Here is a 16,475-nt window from a genome sequence, read left to right on the forward strand (position 1 = left end):
CCATTGACTGCATTAAGTATTGGCTTACAGAACAAAAGATTGCCTGTTTGTTTAATGCCTATTTTAATCAGAACAATGAAAGTGAGAATATTGAGAGGATAGAATGCACAAAACAGAAGTGGCCAACATGTATACATGGATATCAAAGCCCAGACTGGCCAAAGAATAAAAAAAAAAAAAAAACAGCTAAGATTCTATACACTGCATAGTAAAATGACAATCCAAAAAAAGAAAAGAAAAGAGAACTTGTAAAAGAGAGGCCTAAGCCTCATTTGCATCCTGAATCTGTTCTTCACTAGTCATTACAAAAAGGACAATCATTTCTAACCAACACCTTTCTTTAACTAAACAATCACCAACCAGAATGCCATTGTTTAATGCCCATATGGTTTATGTTTAGTCTATATTTGACTTTGTGATGCTGGATTTCATTCCTTTCCCGTGTGATGGAATTAATTAACCCCGGTAGCCCGAATTAACCAATATCAATAATAAAGGAACAAATGATAATGGCAAAGTATCTTAATGTCATTATAATGTAGGTGATGATGTCCTAACAAGACAATGGGATAATATATACTAAATTCATCCGTAACTGTCCATGAGAAATGGGTGGGCAGTTAGTGCACTTTGACCATGTCCGCCTACTTCACCACACTCGGCGCCGAGGGCGAGGCCGAAGCCAAGCATGGCGCTTGGCCTCGGAAGTTGGTTTGGGTTGCCTTGCTCTGCCTCCTCAAGTCGGTTTGCTCCCAACCCGCTCTCAATATATCCATTAGTGTGTATTGAGCCACAAACCCTTCAAAAACGTTGATTATGTCTCATATAAGGAATGGAGCAGGCCTATGGAATCATCATCACAATTAATAAAAGAATAGTTTTGCTCCCGTGGACATAGGCACATTGCCAAACCACGTAATTCTTGTATTCTTTACTTTCTGACATTGTTATTTTCTTATTCTCGTTAATCTCAACAAGAAACAACATAGTTTGACAGAACCAATCAGAATATAATCCAGGCTGGGAAGCTGAAAGGTTCAGCCTTTCCACCAAATAGAATGTCTTTCTTGTTTTCTGTGGGGATAATAGGAATGGGAACACTTGTTGCAAAAGGTGTGTGACAAAATACCATTGCCTTTTATTCAAAGCTTTCTTGCTGTGTCCAATACACAACATTGGGTCTAAAGAACTTTCATTTTCTGCTGAATTCTTGGCACTAAACATGTGACTTCTTCTTCCAAGTTTCCAAAACTGAAAAGGCATGTTTCCCTTTGCCTCAAAGATTGAATGGTACATGATCTCCAAACATACAAATTCTAAAATTTCAAGTAACAATAGTTGGTAATCAATTGTGACTTTTTTTTTTTTTTTGGTTTTGTTTAAATCGTGCTACAGAAAAGGACCTATCTTATATACACTCCATAAAACAAACAAATTGAAAAAATTAATCAAGGGAGAAGTTTTTACAATACCATAGAATTTCTTCACTTTGGTAAATTCAGTGGAATCCCCTTGACCCTCTGGATTGATAGAGTTCCAACCGGCTTTTGGCTTCGAGTAACAACGTCTCGACCATCTCATCGTGGCAGAGGTTTGCCTGCTTCGATGCCCATTCGAGCACTGTCAGCACCTCGGCTTGTGCAAGATCCTCGCTATCGGGGACGTGCATTGCAATGTTGCATAGCAGAACGAGTGCCGAGCTCTGAACTAGCTGCTCTCCAAAGTACACGAGCTGAACCAGGTGTTTTGCGCCGCCAGCGCCTATGATCGCCTTGGAGTGATCGAGGCGGAGATAATTATCGCTGCAGGCGAACTTAGTTAGAGCAATGGCGGCTTCTTTAGACACCTCTGCTTCTCGCTCATCGAGCAGAGTTACTAATGGACTTATCATCCTCGTCTCGGTTGCTCGAAAGGTCCTAGCCAAATTCCCAATGGAGATTATACATGGCATGAGGAGATCGGAGTCTGCTTTCTCGATGATCCTGAGTAGCTGATCAACGACCGCTTTGCAGGCGGGGGAATTGGGCTTGAACGCAGACCTCCTCAAGTCGGGATCCTGCTCGGCCACAGCGGTGATCTCCATCACCGCCATAGCTGAATTATACTGCACGTCTTCAGGTCCTTTCTCGAGAAGAACCGCAAAGCAGAGGAGAGCTCGGGATTCAGTAATGCTTCGGCAAATCGAGGAATTCCCTTTAGCAAGATGCCAAAGGGCTCTTGCAGACATTGCCTTCATGTAAGCCTTGGTAGCAGGGTCTTCAAATTCCCTTCCTTTTTGACTAAACCCTAAACCAGCAGAAAGACTATGCTGGTGCTGATGATTAACATTAACATTAACCCCATTTGTGGGGTTCTTTGTTTGAGCTCTCATTGCCATTGTGGTCTCAATCACATTCTGGAAATTGCTGGCTTTCTTGTTCCCAAGAGGATTGGTAATTTTCTTCATTTCATCATCCTCATGAACCTTCAGATTAGGATTGACATTTGTGGTTTTATTGCTGGCTAAAACCACAGCGTGGATTGAAGTGGTTTTGCTAACAATGGCGTATTTGCTGTGTTCCTGGACGGTCTCGAAGGCCAAATGGCTAACGAGTAACCGGATTACGTTGTTCTGGGCGAAGAGGTCTTGGGATTTTGGGTAATGGGAAGCGAGCTCCGACACGGCCCAGGCCACCACCGCCTGTACTTTCATCGGACCTTCTTTGAGAATTTTCGCAAACACCTGGCAGGCGCCGGACACGATCATGTGTTCGACGCTTTCCTCGTCGCGGCCGAGTAGCCCGATGGCTCTCGCCGCGTTTTCTTGGCCTTCCGGCTTGCCTTCCTTCAAGAGCTTTAAGAGTGGCCCGACTCCGCCTTCCTCGATGATGAGCTTCCCGTAGCGATCATTGTCGCGGGCCAGGGAAACCAGCGACGCGGCGGCGTCGGAGGCGTCGTCGAGGGAGCCGGTGAAGAGGATGGCAATCTGTTCCCATATTAGGCAGAGAATGGGCTCGTTGGCGGCGATGGGAGGGAGGCCGAGGTACTCGTCGGCGCGGTCGTCGGCGGAGGCGGAGACGCGGAGGAGCCACGACACGTCCCCGATGGAATTCTCCAAATGGGATTGCATTTTCCGGAAGGCGGCGGCGGGGATGAGGGTGAAAACGCGCTTCACCACGCCGTGCCCGCGGCACTTGAGGACCAACGCCAGAGCCTTCTCCAGAACCTGCTCCGTGTCGTCGATGATCCGCCGCGTGGGGCGCTCGTACAGGTCGTTGCTAGCACGCGCCGCCTGGCGTAGCAGCGCCGCCAGCTTCTCCGTCTTGGACTTTATGTCAGCGCACTCTTGCTTGAACGAACTAGCCTCGTCAGCGGTCTTGGTCACCTGGTCCGCCAACTGGATCGGCTTCGCCAAGATCTGCTTCACTAAATCCGCCATTAAAGGCCCCAGAGCAAAACCCAGAAACAAAAAAAAAAAAACCCCAACTTTTCACCAATTCAAACCCAGAATCGGTTCTTGAGTATTTCAAGAATCAGAAAGAAGTGAAAGAAAAAGAGAAAATTGGAAATGGGTTTGTGTCTGATCCTTGAAATGGAGGAAAGATTAGAGAGGTTAGGCAATGGAGTTGTTCAGAGGTGACTTTGAAGTTTGAAGAAGACGGGGTTTACAAGGTCAAAGGCGTGTTTTTCTTCTTCATTTTATAAGCCTTACTCGTAGCTGTTAATATACCTTCTGTGCGTCCTTAATTGAATAATTATTCAATTAGGTGCGTCCTTTTTTGATTATTAAATTTAGTTATATCACAATTCCACTGTTGATTTTTTGAAGATATTTTTATGAGATACAAAGATTTTTTTTTTTTTTTTGTATAAAAAAAACTCAGAAATTTATGTTTAAATAACTAAATTTAATGAAGGAATTTCATTTGGTCCCCCGCTAGGTTCCCAATATTAGCAACTCAATGCATTAATATAAATTGTTTTTTTCTTTTTAATTTTATGTGCGGATGTGTATTGAGTAAACTATGTTTTTGTTCCTGCAAATTATATGAAATGGGTAAACTCTGCTCTTACATAATAGCTCGCAAATCACACAAGGTGTGTGTTAGGGAAACACCGTGCTTGTGTAACAACCCACAAATGACACATGAAAAGTAAATTGCATTAAAAATATCATGTGCAACGAACTTGACGAAGAAGATGTTGACAAGAATCAAAGTCGTGACCTTTAGGTATAAGAGTCATACTCTGGCAACTCAACCACTCCTTTAATTTCTTAAGAGTATCTTTGCACTTGTCATGAGTGTCAAATGGAAGCTGACATGTTTATTTCACAATATTAAAAAAAAAAAAAGTGTGGATGTATTGTAAGGATGGCAAAATCTAAAACCATCAATCTCCTTAAGCTTATTTTAAAAAAAAAAAGTTAAATGTTATTTTTAGTATTATTATATTATATTTATAAAATAGATACTACCTTGTAATAGAGTCAATATATAATACTCAAAAAAATATTATATTTTGATAACGAATTGGAATTATTGAAATACATTTTTTTTAAAAAAAAAAGGAATAGATTAACAAAATAATGATATAGTAGTAAAATCTACTTTTATAAAGTGTGTATTATTATTATTATTATTATTATTATTATTATTATTATTATTATTATTTTGAAGTTCATAGTTCATATGGGGGGACACCCCAATCTATGCAACTATAGCTTTTCATTACTTTTCAAAGCACTAGAATAGCATAAATTCTCGTTGGCGCTTGATGGATTTTTTACAAGCTAACCTTGTCATATGATTTTGTTCCCGATAAACATGCATAATCTCAATGTCCCAATCTCGTTCATACCACCTCCCTGCATTCGCCCAACGCATTGGCCAGGGGTCTTTGTCCTTCAGCATATGATGTAGGATTGTTGTTCTCAAGTGTGGGAGTATTTTAAGGATACAAATAACGCAATTTGTAATGAGTAGTTGTGTGGTAATGTGGTATACATCATTTATGTAGTAGCACAAATTTTAATTAATATGATTCATATGAAATATTGTTTATTTTTATTATATGAAATAAGCTATAAAAATAGAATAGGGAGTGGAATTGTATTAAAAAAAAAATGTGAGGCACAGGGACCTTGGTTGAAATTTAATGGACAATAAAGTGATGAAATATGTTTAGCTTTTAGACCGCAAGAATATGTGACTAAGAATAATTTTCTTCTGTGCGCAATATCTCTTTTTATTTATGATGACAATAACTTTCAATTGTCAGTTAATTCCACTATTATATTGAATGTTATTTTTTTACTCTGTATTTATTAATATATTATTTAAAATTAAATAAATATATAATACTTTTAAAAATGAAACATTTAGTATATTAAAAATGAACGTTTATTAGTGATTAATAGTATAATTTGTCATCAAATCATAGCAGGGTATTCCAATGAGGTGGGTTGAACATGACCACACATTACCCTTCTATTGCCTCTTAATGTTTGCCATAAATATAAATATTTACTTAAACAAGTTTTAGATTAAGATTATTGCTTTGGATTTTTGTCAAGTCACTTAGGGTGGTGTATTCAATCATGACTTTTGTAGAGTTTTAAAAACTTTTAAAATGATAGATTTTAATAAACTTTGATTGACTTTTATAGAGTCGTTCAAAATTTTTTAAAACTTTATAAGACTCTATAAAAGTCTATATAAAAAACATTCATAGACTTTTATCAACTTCTTATTTTAAAAAGTCTACAAAAGTCATTGAAATTCTAAATTGAATACATCCTTACAAACTTTCAATGATTTTGATTCTTATCATTTATAATTTTCTTACAAAACGTTTATAATATATCATAAAATTCTTCGTAGTAACCTGTTGTTAAAAAAAAAAAAAAGAAAAAATATATATTATGAATATAAACATAAAAAGAATATATAAGAATCAAAATATATTAGTAGTTATATGAATATTATGAAACATATACTAAAATTTGACGATGAAAAATTTGCTGTGTTCATGTATTTAGGGAGAATTAGAGAAAGTTATGGATAAAAAATTCATAGAAAAAAAAATCAATATAAACAAGCAATAATGAAGTAAAATAATATTATTTTGAATTTTTAGAGAAAGATTGTAAAGTTTAGGAGAGAGAAAAATTGGTAGAGTTTAGGTATGAGGAAAATATAGGATAATGAGAAGAATTTTTTTTTATTATTAAATTTAGATAGTTTTATAAAGTTTAAATATGGAGAAAAAATAGAGTTTAAATAGAGAGAGAAAACATTCAAAGTTGTTAGAAAGAAAATTTTGAAATCTTGGGGTTGATGGTCGGATTTCAACTATTTATATTTGAGAAGAAAAAGTCTACAAAAGTCCTAAAATTAAAAAGTCTACAAAAGTTCATAACTTTTTGAATACCACATGACTTTTAAAGACTCTCTAAAAGTCTTAATCGAATACCACATAACTTTTAAAGACTCTTCAAAAATCGTGATTGAATACCGCCTGACTTTTAAAGACTCTCTAAAAGTGTGAATTGAATACCTCCAAACTTTTAAAGTTCATAAAAGTCTTTAAAACTCAATGAGAGTCATGATTGAATACACCCCCTTAGCAAGGGTAGAGGAGAAGAAGAAGAAGAAGAAAAGTAAGGTGATCGCAAGTTAGTAACCAACCAACTCTTCCATCGCGTGTTGGTATGGATAACACACACCAATTTTGTTTTCTTAAAAAAAAAAAAGAACTTTTTTCTCGAGTTTTTTTTTTTCTAGAAAACTCGAGGGAAAAAAATTGAATTGACCAGGACTATGTGGTCTAATGGTATCCGGGGTGGACTTCCAAGTGGAAGGTTGTGATTTCGAGCCTCAGTGGAGGCGTTATTGGCTCTTTGTGTTTCAGTAGGTTGAGAAAGTATATGAACAGATACTACAATGTAATAGAGCTAGTAGCATTCAAAAAAAAAAAATTAGTTCTTTTCTTTTCTTTTCTTTCCTCGCCTTTTTTATAAGCCATGTTACACCCTATTTCCTCCGCACAAGCAAAAAAATTCAAAAAATAATAAAAATAAATCCTCGATGAGGATAATATAATTTCAGCATAACAATTTGTAATTGGTGACCTTGATTTCACAAGGGCCTTTGCATAGGATAATTTAGGGTGTGTTTGGTTTCAAACATTGGAATCATAAAGATAATGACATAATACGGATCAAATACTTGGTAACAGTAATGAGTTTAAATAAAACGAGTCACTTGGTTTGTTAGTAAATAAGAATTGAAATAAAAATAAATAAATCATTAAAATTAAAATATGTGTGTGTTAAAATTTCATATTTAATGCATTTACAATGACCTTTTATTGTTTTTTCTCTATTTCTTCCTTTTTTTTTTTTTATGAAATGCTCTATTTCTTCCATTGTTCAAAAGTAAATGAGTAAAGAATAATGAGATTTGTAATTACTAAAAGATTTGATCTCAATAATAGGATAATAAAAGTAAGCAAACAAATATGGTAATGAGTATCAAATATGGTAATATGTAAAAGGAGTTAATTCTCAAAATGGTCCTCCGACCATGACTTTTTCTCAAACTGGTTCCTTGACTTTTAATTGCACCCAAAGTGGTCCTTCGACTATTGAATTTTAAGCCAAAATGGTCATCCGTTAGTTTTGGTGTTAAGTGGGTGTTAAAATGAGGAGTAAAATTGGTAATTCAGGGTTTTCACTATAGTCAGAGGACTACTTTGTATGCAATTAAAAGTCAAATGATCAATTTGAGAAAAGGCCATAGTCGGATGATCATTTTGAGAATTTTCTCTTTATAGTTCAAACATGATTTTGTACTCATTTTGATTAAAAGGGGTTGATCTTGTACTTATTTTCATTTTCTAAATAAACAATCTTTTTACTTTAATTGTTAGCTAAAAAAATATTTTTTAAAAAATAACTTAGAATAATAATTTTGATTATTAACCTAGTACTTATATATAGTTGTACAAACTAACATTAACTTTCAATTAACTCTTTATTATTCGGGAATGCTTGTATTATGTATTTGGATTTTGATTTTCTATGATCATAAATATGCATACATATAATGACAAAACTATTGTGAAAAATTACAACAAATGGACAACAGACATAAACCATTGCTTACTAAAAAAAAAAAAAAAAAAAAAAGACTACAGTTAAATACAAACAGATAAGAAAGATAATAAAAAAAAATCATTGTTCATTACTAAAAGACAATATTGACTTATATGGGCAAAACTAAAAATGTCGATCAGTGGAGGCGAAAATTTTGAAAAAAAAAAACTTCAAAACGTGATAGAAAATGAAAATAAGTACAAGATCAACCCCTTTTAATCAAAATGAGTACAAAATTATGTTTGAACTATAAAGAAAAAATTCTCAAAATGGTCCCCTAACTATGACCTATTCTCAAATTGATCCTTTGACTTTTAATTGCACCCAAAGTAATCTTTTGACTATAGTAAAAATCTTGAATTACCAAATTTACCCCTCATTTTAACACCCACTTAAAATCAAAACTAACGGAGGACCATTTTAACTTAAAATTCAATAGTCGGAGGACCACTTTGAGTGCAATTAAAAGTCAAGGAACCCATTTGAGAAAAGGCCATAGAGGACCATTTTGGGAACTAACTCTATGTAAAAGTCTCCAACCAAATACCACCTTAATAATTAATTGACTAAAAATATCATTAAAAAATATTTTTATTTTCTTGAAAAACTCTAAGGAGGTGTTTGGTTGGATGGTATTTTCCTTGAATTTGAGGAAAACTAGATTTTTCTTTGTTTGGTTGAATGGAAAACATTTTTCATTGGAAAATATTTTTCTCAAGAATGAGGAAAACATTTTCCTTGGCCCTTCTTGGTATTTTTGTTTTCCATATAAAAAATAAAGAGGACAATTATGCTCTCATCAACTTTTTCAATTATCACTATTGTTGTTATTATTGTGTAGGGCTATAATTGTCTTTATACTCATTATTTTTTACAATTCTAAATCCAATCAAACAATGAAATTTATATTCTCAATAACTTATTTTCCACCAATCAAACAATGGAACCCATTTTGCAAGAATTTATTTTCCATGAAATTTCAATTTCATTTCTCTTCAAATATTTTCCAACGAATCAAATGAGATGTAAATATGGTCCGACTTTAAAAATTTTCACAAACTTGTGGGGGTTGGTATGAATTTTTGTTTTTAGAACTAAATAAACAATTGTAGACTAATCATATGCTGTCCAATTTTTTTTGAAAAAAAATATGCTGTCCAATTATATTACTACTCCGTCATCCTTCTTTTAGAGCTTTCTTTCTTTCTTTCTTTCTTTCTTTCTTTCTTTTTTTCTTTTTTTCTTTTTCTTTTTCCTTCATTATTTATTAATTTATTTATTTTGTTGGTCACCAAATTTTAAATATTGGGGAACACGTCAATTAATTCTATATATTTGTCTGTTCTGGACACAGCCAATATCTCATTGTTTACCTGGCATTTCACATTTTCTCTTGACCGGATCTCAACTCAATACACACCAATTTCTCATCTCATTTTAAAAAGCGCAAAAACGAGTCAGCTTAATTTTAAGTCTTTCAAACAATGTTTTAATTTTTTTTTTTAAATAAAAAATAAAAAATTAGAGTGACAATGCCAGCAAAAATTTCATTCACACCCTTTAGGAGTGCAGATGATCTAAGGAAACTCTCTAAATGAAGTGTTTATGTATTTCATACATGTTTTCTGTTAAAAAAGCATGTAAAATCGTAAATATATATATATATATATATATATATATATATATATATATATATATATATATATTTCGGGGATATATATATATTTTTTGTATTTAAAAATTTGTTTTATAATTTGGGGTCTAATTAGAAACAAAAATAATGTGTTATTTCCCTATATGAGTGACATTCTATGTGTCTTATTTTCTTGTTTTCGCTTCTCGAGTTTATGTTATCTAGGTTAATTAAGAATATTATATTCTTAGTCTGTCAGATTTTTATAGAAGTTGAGAGTTGCAATGCATGGTTGTTTTGATTTTGTGATTGGTTTGTAAGATTAATTATTGATAGGGAATGAGATAGCAAATTAGCCGATTAAGGATAATATGATAACATCATTAAAGCTCTTCCTTTGATTAATCATATCGTCACTTTCACTCTGACAGTCTGGCGCAATCAACGCCGCCTATGCCATGTTTTGGTTCCCAACATTTTTCTACTTTCTTCTTCAACTCGCCATTGCTTATTATACTCCTCATTCTTGATATGTATAGATCATTACTCTCACTGTAATATCTTAATTTCATTAAAAGATTTAAGCGATAAGGGTTAAATAGACCCTTTAATTATATGTCAAAATGTAATTAGCTCCTTAAACTAATAAAAGTTTCAATTTAACTCTTCATATTTTTACTTTTATGCAATTAAATTAATTAACATGTTACATTTAAGTCACAAGTAAATTTCTTTTTCTTTTTTTAAACAATTAAAAATTAAATAAAATAAAAAATGTATTTTTAATTCAAATAAATTAATAAATTAAAAAAAAAAAAAGTTCAGCGACCGACCGACTTCTCCGTCCTTAAGTTATTATTATTATTATTATTATTTTGTAAATTCTTTTTTTAAAATCAATTTTACATGCTATTGTTTACCTGCAAATTGGAATAATTGCACACATTTAAAAAGTTATGGACTTAATTGCATATAAGTGAAGAGATGAAGAGCCTAATTGGAGCTTTTGTTAGTTTATGAGGTTAATTGCACATTGGTTTATAGTTGAAGGGCCTATTTGACCCTTCACCTTTATCCCGAGATTTAAAAATAATAACAATAAAGAGTTATAACTTTTGTTTGTTTTGTTTTGTTTTTGTTTTTTTTTTAAGCCAATAGGAGCTTGATAGCTTTTATGTTTGACATGTTCTTAACATCGGGTAGTCTTGTCTTGTCATTACTGACGTTTAATTAGAGCACTAGGGGTAAATACTCGTTTTAAGAACATCCTGATCAATTGCATTTTTTTTTTTTTTTTTTGAGTTTTCTAGATGCCATGTAAAATAGTGGGTAGGAAAAAAATAAAAAAAAAAAAAACAAGAAAATATGAAAAGTAAAAAAAAAAAAAAAATACAACTTATTACACGCACAAAAGATAGTATATGTTCTATACTTTCTTTAGATATTGCAGCACAAAGAGTCAATACCCTACCATCGGGGTTCGATCTTGTGACCTTCCCTTAAAAGGAGCCACAAAGATTCCATCTAAACACAAAATGCTTGTAAAAAAAAAAACTACTTCGCACTAATATAAATGTTTTAAGGGCATCTCCAACCTTTATCTCCTTTAACTCCCCATTATGTAATTCTAATTCCTCTAAATCACCATATAATCTCCTTCCTTATTTTCCTCTAATCATTTTCTAATTTTTCTCCCCTTTATGTGGACACTACATTAATACATGTCATCTATTTTTATTCACTTTCTTTTTAATAATTAATAATTTAAACTTTATAATTATAATTTTAACTTTCAATTTTAAATAAGAATAGCTTTAAATAACATAATAAAATAATTTTTAAATTATATTATAAAATATAATTTCATAAACTAATCAAAATATAATTTTATAAATTATGATTCCCATTCGAAATCATATCTACGTAACAAATTTACATTCTGAAGCAAATATAAAATTTTTAAATACTAAATATACCAACAATAAATACAATTAAATATTTTAAAAATAAGTTAAATTTAAAATAAAAAATATAATAAAAATTAAAAGCTAAAAATAAACAATATATATATATAATAATAATAATAATAATAATAATAATAATAATAATAATAATAATAATAATAATAATAATAATAATAAAACAGAAATGGCACCTTAATTGTTCAATTTTAGTTTAAAAAACAATTAAGTTGTCCCCACTCTTTGTCTCACAATGTATAATTATTTTTTAAGTGTGATTTGTGAATATTACACAAAAGTTAAATTTACCTCATACATATACACCCTTATATAATAATCGTAAATTTTTCTTGTTACCAAAAAGAAATGACACATAAAAATGTTCAATATTTATTTATTTATTTGTTTTGTCTCAATCATTTCAGAAGTAGTAATTTTAATTTCTCTTTCCTATACCATCACCTGTGATACCCGATCCGATACCCATTTTGAGTTCTAACTTTTTTTTTTGAAAATCAAAAACTTCATATATTGCATTAACTTAAATCAGAAGAAATAAAAGAAGGGAGAGACTCCCTCCAGACTGAGCGTGCATGAACCGCTCCTACATGTTTAGCTAAGGCATGAGCAACCATTTTGAGTTCTAACTTTTATAACACCAATAACCCCATAAACTTGACTCTCCTACTCAATTTGTAAAATGAAACACGTGCAATCAGTGAATAGACACCTGCACAGACTTAGCTTATTGGTTCAGTAAATATTATTTGGGAAAAGAGATCAAAATTTGAACTTCGACGGCGGCAATGTGATAATTATGTCTAAAGTGAACAAATTTCTTGTACATACCTACATTTTATCCTATATATTAAGTCATTGAGTAATCGTGATTTACATCCTCCCAAATACTTTGTCGAGTTGAGGTATAGGGGGGAGTTAGAGATTCAACTTGGTGGGAGAAGACAATAACCTAATTACTTAGGCGTTTCTGATTATTATGAGAAACAAAGCTTACTTTATTCCTCTGATCTCCTTTTATGGTGCGGGGGCTGAGGGGAATATTTAAGGTTGCTTTTGATGAAAGCTTGATAGATCAGAGTACGACGATGTGGTCAGTGGTCCCCATCTACAAGACAAGCCATTTCTTTCCCCTAAGCAACAAAGAAGGAAGGAGATTGAGAAAGAGAGGTGAATAGTTGATACTTGATACGCCAATAAAAGATAATCGAATCCTGTCCGTTCTTTCAGCTACTTTGAGACAAATTATATTGTAGAGGAATAAAGATTAAATTGGACACATGAAAATGTAATTAGGCCATTGAACATATAAAATGTAATTAGATCACTGAACACTAAAAAAAAAGTGTAATCAAACCACTAAATACTCCAAATATATACAATTTCACCTGATAGCAGGTTACTATCAATTTTAGCAGGTTGATTTTTTTTTTAAAAAAATTATTATTAAAATTGTTTAAAAATTATTAAAAGTGCCAATTCAGCTGCCACGTAAGCAGATAACCTGCTAAAATTAATGATAACCTACTATCAGGTGAAATTGCATACATTTGGAGTGTTCAGTGGCCTAATTGCACTTTTTTTTTTTTTCATTCAGTGGCCTAGTTGCACTGTTAGGTTACATTCAGTGGCCAATTTGAACCTTATTCCTATTGTAGATGTAGTCCAAATGGCAAGGTGAATTTTAATAAATAATCATTTTTAATGTAATGAAGATTTATATTTTCTCAATTTTTTTAGCCTAAAGAATCAATGTCCCTAACTCCTTACCGGATTGCATAGTAGTTGACAATGTATTGAAAGTTTATTTTTAAGTAATATACTAAAAATGAATCTTCAATATATTAAAAAAATATTCAATATACTAAAAATAAATTTTATGTCAATGTTTCACCTTACAATGTGAACCATGGTGTACAGTATAATGATTGTCATCGTGGCTGACCAACCTTCTCCATGGTACAACTTGACCGAACATCCTCTTGGTTAAGCATCGCATACATGATCTTTTAAGTATGGTTTAATTTTCTTGTATAATTTGTAAACTATTAGACATAAGGGTTTATCCCGTTCACTCCTAGAATATTGATTGCGATTTATCCTTTAAAAAAAATGTAGTCCATGCAATTATTCTTCATGTTATTTTCGTTGAGGAACAATATTATGTTTTTTTCCCCTTCAATTAGTACGTAAAAATGAAGCGAACGAGATGATTCTAGAAATGATTACTCCAACTAGCCCTACAAATCGAGCAAATTTCTAACATATTTGGAATATTAAATTAGTAGAAGTATTAAACTAGGAACCCTGTAGGGTGTTGTTGAGTGTAAGGGACTTATTCACCTTTAACCAAAGGTCAAATGTTTGATTCTTAATTTTGAGAATAGAGCAGCCTTAAATCTCTAGGCCAGCTATCCCACAGAAAAGAGATACACTAAAACACTGGATATACAAAAAAAAAAAAAAAATCAAACTAAAATGGGGAGGTCACAAGTTTAAGCTTTGATGAGGGCATTTTTATTATGCTTTAATAGGTAGAGAAAGTCTATTCATTTGATAAAAAAAAAGGGAAAATAACACTTTTTCCTCCTGAGTTATATACTTATAGCACTTTTTCCCCCTCAATTATTTAGGTAAGCATATTAGCCCCCTCAATTATTCTAAAAGTGGTGGTTTTCCCCTCTGATATATTAAATTGACATTTCTACCCTTAAAGTGAACATTTTATTTATTTTACTTCTCCAACAAATTATTGCGTATACGTAGGGATGACCATGGTTCGGTTCGAACTGAACCGGACACTATAGCAATTGAATTAAAAGTTTTCGGTTATGAATCAGATCTAGAACCTAATATTTGGATTTCAATTTATTAAAATTATGAATAAAAAAAATTGGATCCTGAACCGTGAACCGGCGATTCCGGATCCGGTTCGCGACTTTGAACCGTCTTTATTTTAAAATTTTATTTTTTATTTTAAAATAGTCTAAATTCAACAATAAGTGTATTTTATTTTTTCGTTCGGAACATGAACCGTCCGTTCCGGTTCGCGATTTTAATAAACTCTAAATATCGAGTTTCGATTCTAAATTGTAATTGGAATATTTCGGTTTAGTTGCTATAGTGTTTGTTTGGTTTGAACCAAATTATGGTCATAATTTGTTGGAGAAGGAAAATAAATGAAATATTTATTTTAAGGGTAAATATGTCCATTTAACATTTCAGGGAGAAAAACAGCCATTTGAATAATTGAGAGGGGAAAAGTGCTATAAGTATATATCTCAGGGGAAGAAGTGTCATTTTCCCATAAAAAAATGACGGACAATATAGTACGGTTTCACATATTAAATGTGTGTTGGCTGGCGACATGAATACGTACATAGGTTTTGGATTTTTGCCGTGATGGGATTATAAAATGATGCAATGGAGAATTGGTTGCAGAGCTTTACGTTTGCTTATTGTTCACTGCTCTTATCATTCATGCATATATACATATGTGGTGGTCTGACTTCCATGCACGTACATTTTTGGCTTCTTCCTGCAACTTGATGCTTCCCAGAAATACCCTATTCATGGCATATCTATATGTAAATTACAATACTATCATTTCTTCTTATTATTATTATTTTTTGCTTTGATCTTTCGACTCGTTCAGAGGCCATGGTTGATTAATCTCTTCCATATATATATGTGTTAATGCTTATTGTGGTGAACTGTGGGCGGGTTTTGGGGAATTCACATCACTAACTATTGTTTTGATAAGAGTTAATACCCAAAATAGTGAATATAATGGTTTTTTCTTAATTTCGGTCTAAACGTTTTTGGTGATCCAATGTAGTCACAAATTTTTGTGCTTTTACTCAATATAGTCATCTGTTTATTATTTCGGCAATTTGATGGTAAATAGATGGACAATTAAGTAATTTCAATATTAGCATCTGTTTACTCCTAAACCTGCGAAGTGCGAAATTCTTATTATTATTATTATTATTTTTCTACAAATTACTCCTAGAATTACTCCCCAACCTGCTAATATCAAAGGAACTACAAGTAAACTCCATCTCTACAAAAGCCCGACTGGTAGACAATTTTACCAAGACACTAACTAAAACAAGGTTCAATGATCTAATGGACAATCTTAACATCCTCTCTAGAGTACCTTAAGCTTGTGGGGGTGTATTATGACTTTGTATTTTAGTCACACTATGGCCCTGTTTGGTTAATGGCAGTTAGCTAATAGCTGATAGCTGTTAGCTGATTGAGTTAAATAGAGGGTATAACTAGTTGATAACATTAACTGATTGTAGAAAGGTGTTTAGTAAATTAGCTGATTGCCGCTTGGTATAATTTCTTTTCTAAAAAAGCTAATTGAAAAAGTTACTTTGAGCAGCTTTTTAAATTTTAGCATTTTGAAATTACAAAAAGCTAATTTTTTTTGAAACACAAAAAGCTAATTAACCAAACACTTTTATTGATTTTTTTAAAACTAAGTCAAACAATTAATAATGGTCAAATAAACTAAAATTGACTGATATGCTAACTATTTTACCAAACTAGGTCAATAATTCCTTCTCCATCTCCCCGTATTATTGTGAATCTACCTTTTATCATTACTCATCTGTGACTCTTTGTATTCTTAGAAATATATACATGTTGAGATTAACCAGAACAATAAAGCAATAAAAATAATGACAGAAAGGGTAAATGAGGCAAGATTTACGTGGTT

General features: G+C 32.3%; 1 protein-coding gene across 1 annotated transcript; it reads right to left on the minus strand.

Moving 5' to 3' along the window:
• Positions 1 to 470: 470 nt before the first annotated feature.
• On the minus strand, positions 471 to 3,664 carry LOC109167727. Its single transcript, XM_019316837.1, has 2 exons — positions 1,473 to 3,664; positions 471 to 799 (listed from the first exon to the last, which is right to left on the minus strand). Exon 1 carries the CDS (start codon positions 3,416 to 3,418, stop codon positions 1,499 to 1,501), a length of 1,920 nt encoding a protein of 639 aa, XP_019172382.1. The 5' UTR covers positions 3,419 to 3,664; the 3' UTR covers positions 471 to 799; positions 1,473 to 1,498.
• Between the last annotated feature and the right edge of the window lie 12,811 nt (positions 3,665 to 16,475).

Source organism: Ipomoea nil, unplaced genomic scaffold, assembly GCF_001879475.1.
Source record: "Ipomoea nil cultivar Tokyo-kokei standard unplaced genomic scaffold, Asagao_1.1 scaffold3169, whole genome shotgun sequence".
In the NCBI taxonomy this organism is placed as follows: Eukaryota; Viridiplantae; Streptophyta; class Magnoliopsida; order Solanales; family Convolvulaceae; genus Ipomoea; species Ipomoea nil.

Excerpts from the sequence above, each read along its gene's own strand:
- LOC109167727 (XM_019316837.1), bottom strand. The coding sequence starts at position 3,418 with ATGGCGGATTTAGTGAAGCAGATCTTGGCGAAGCCGATCCAGTTGGCG.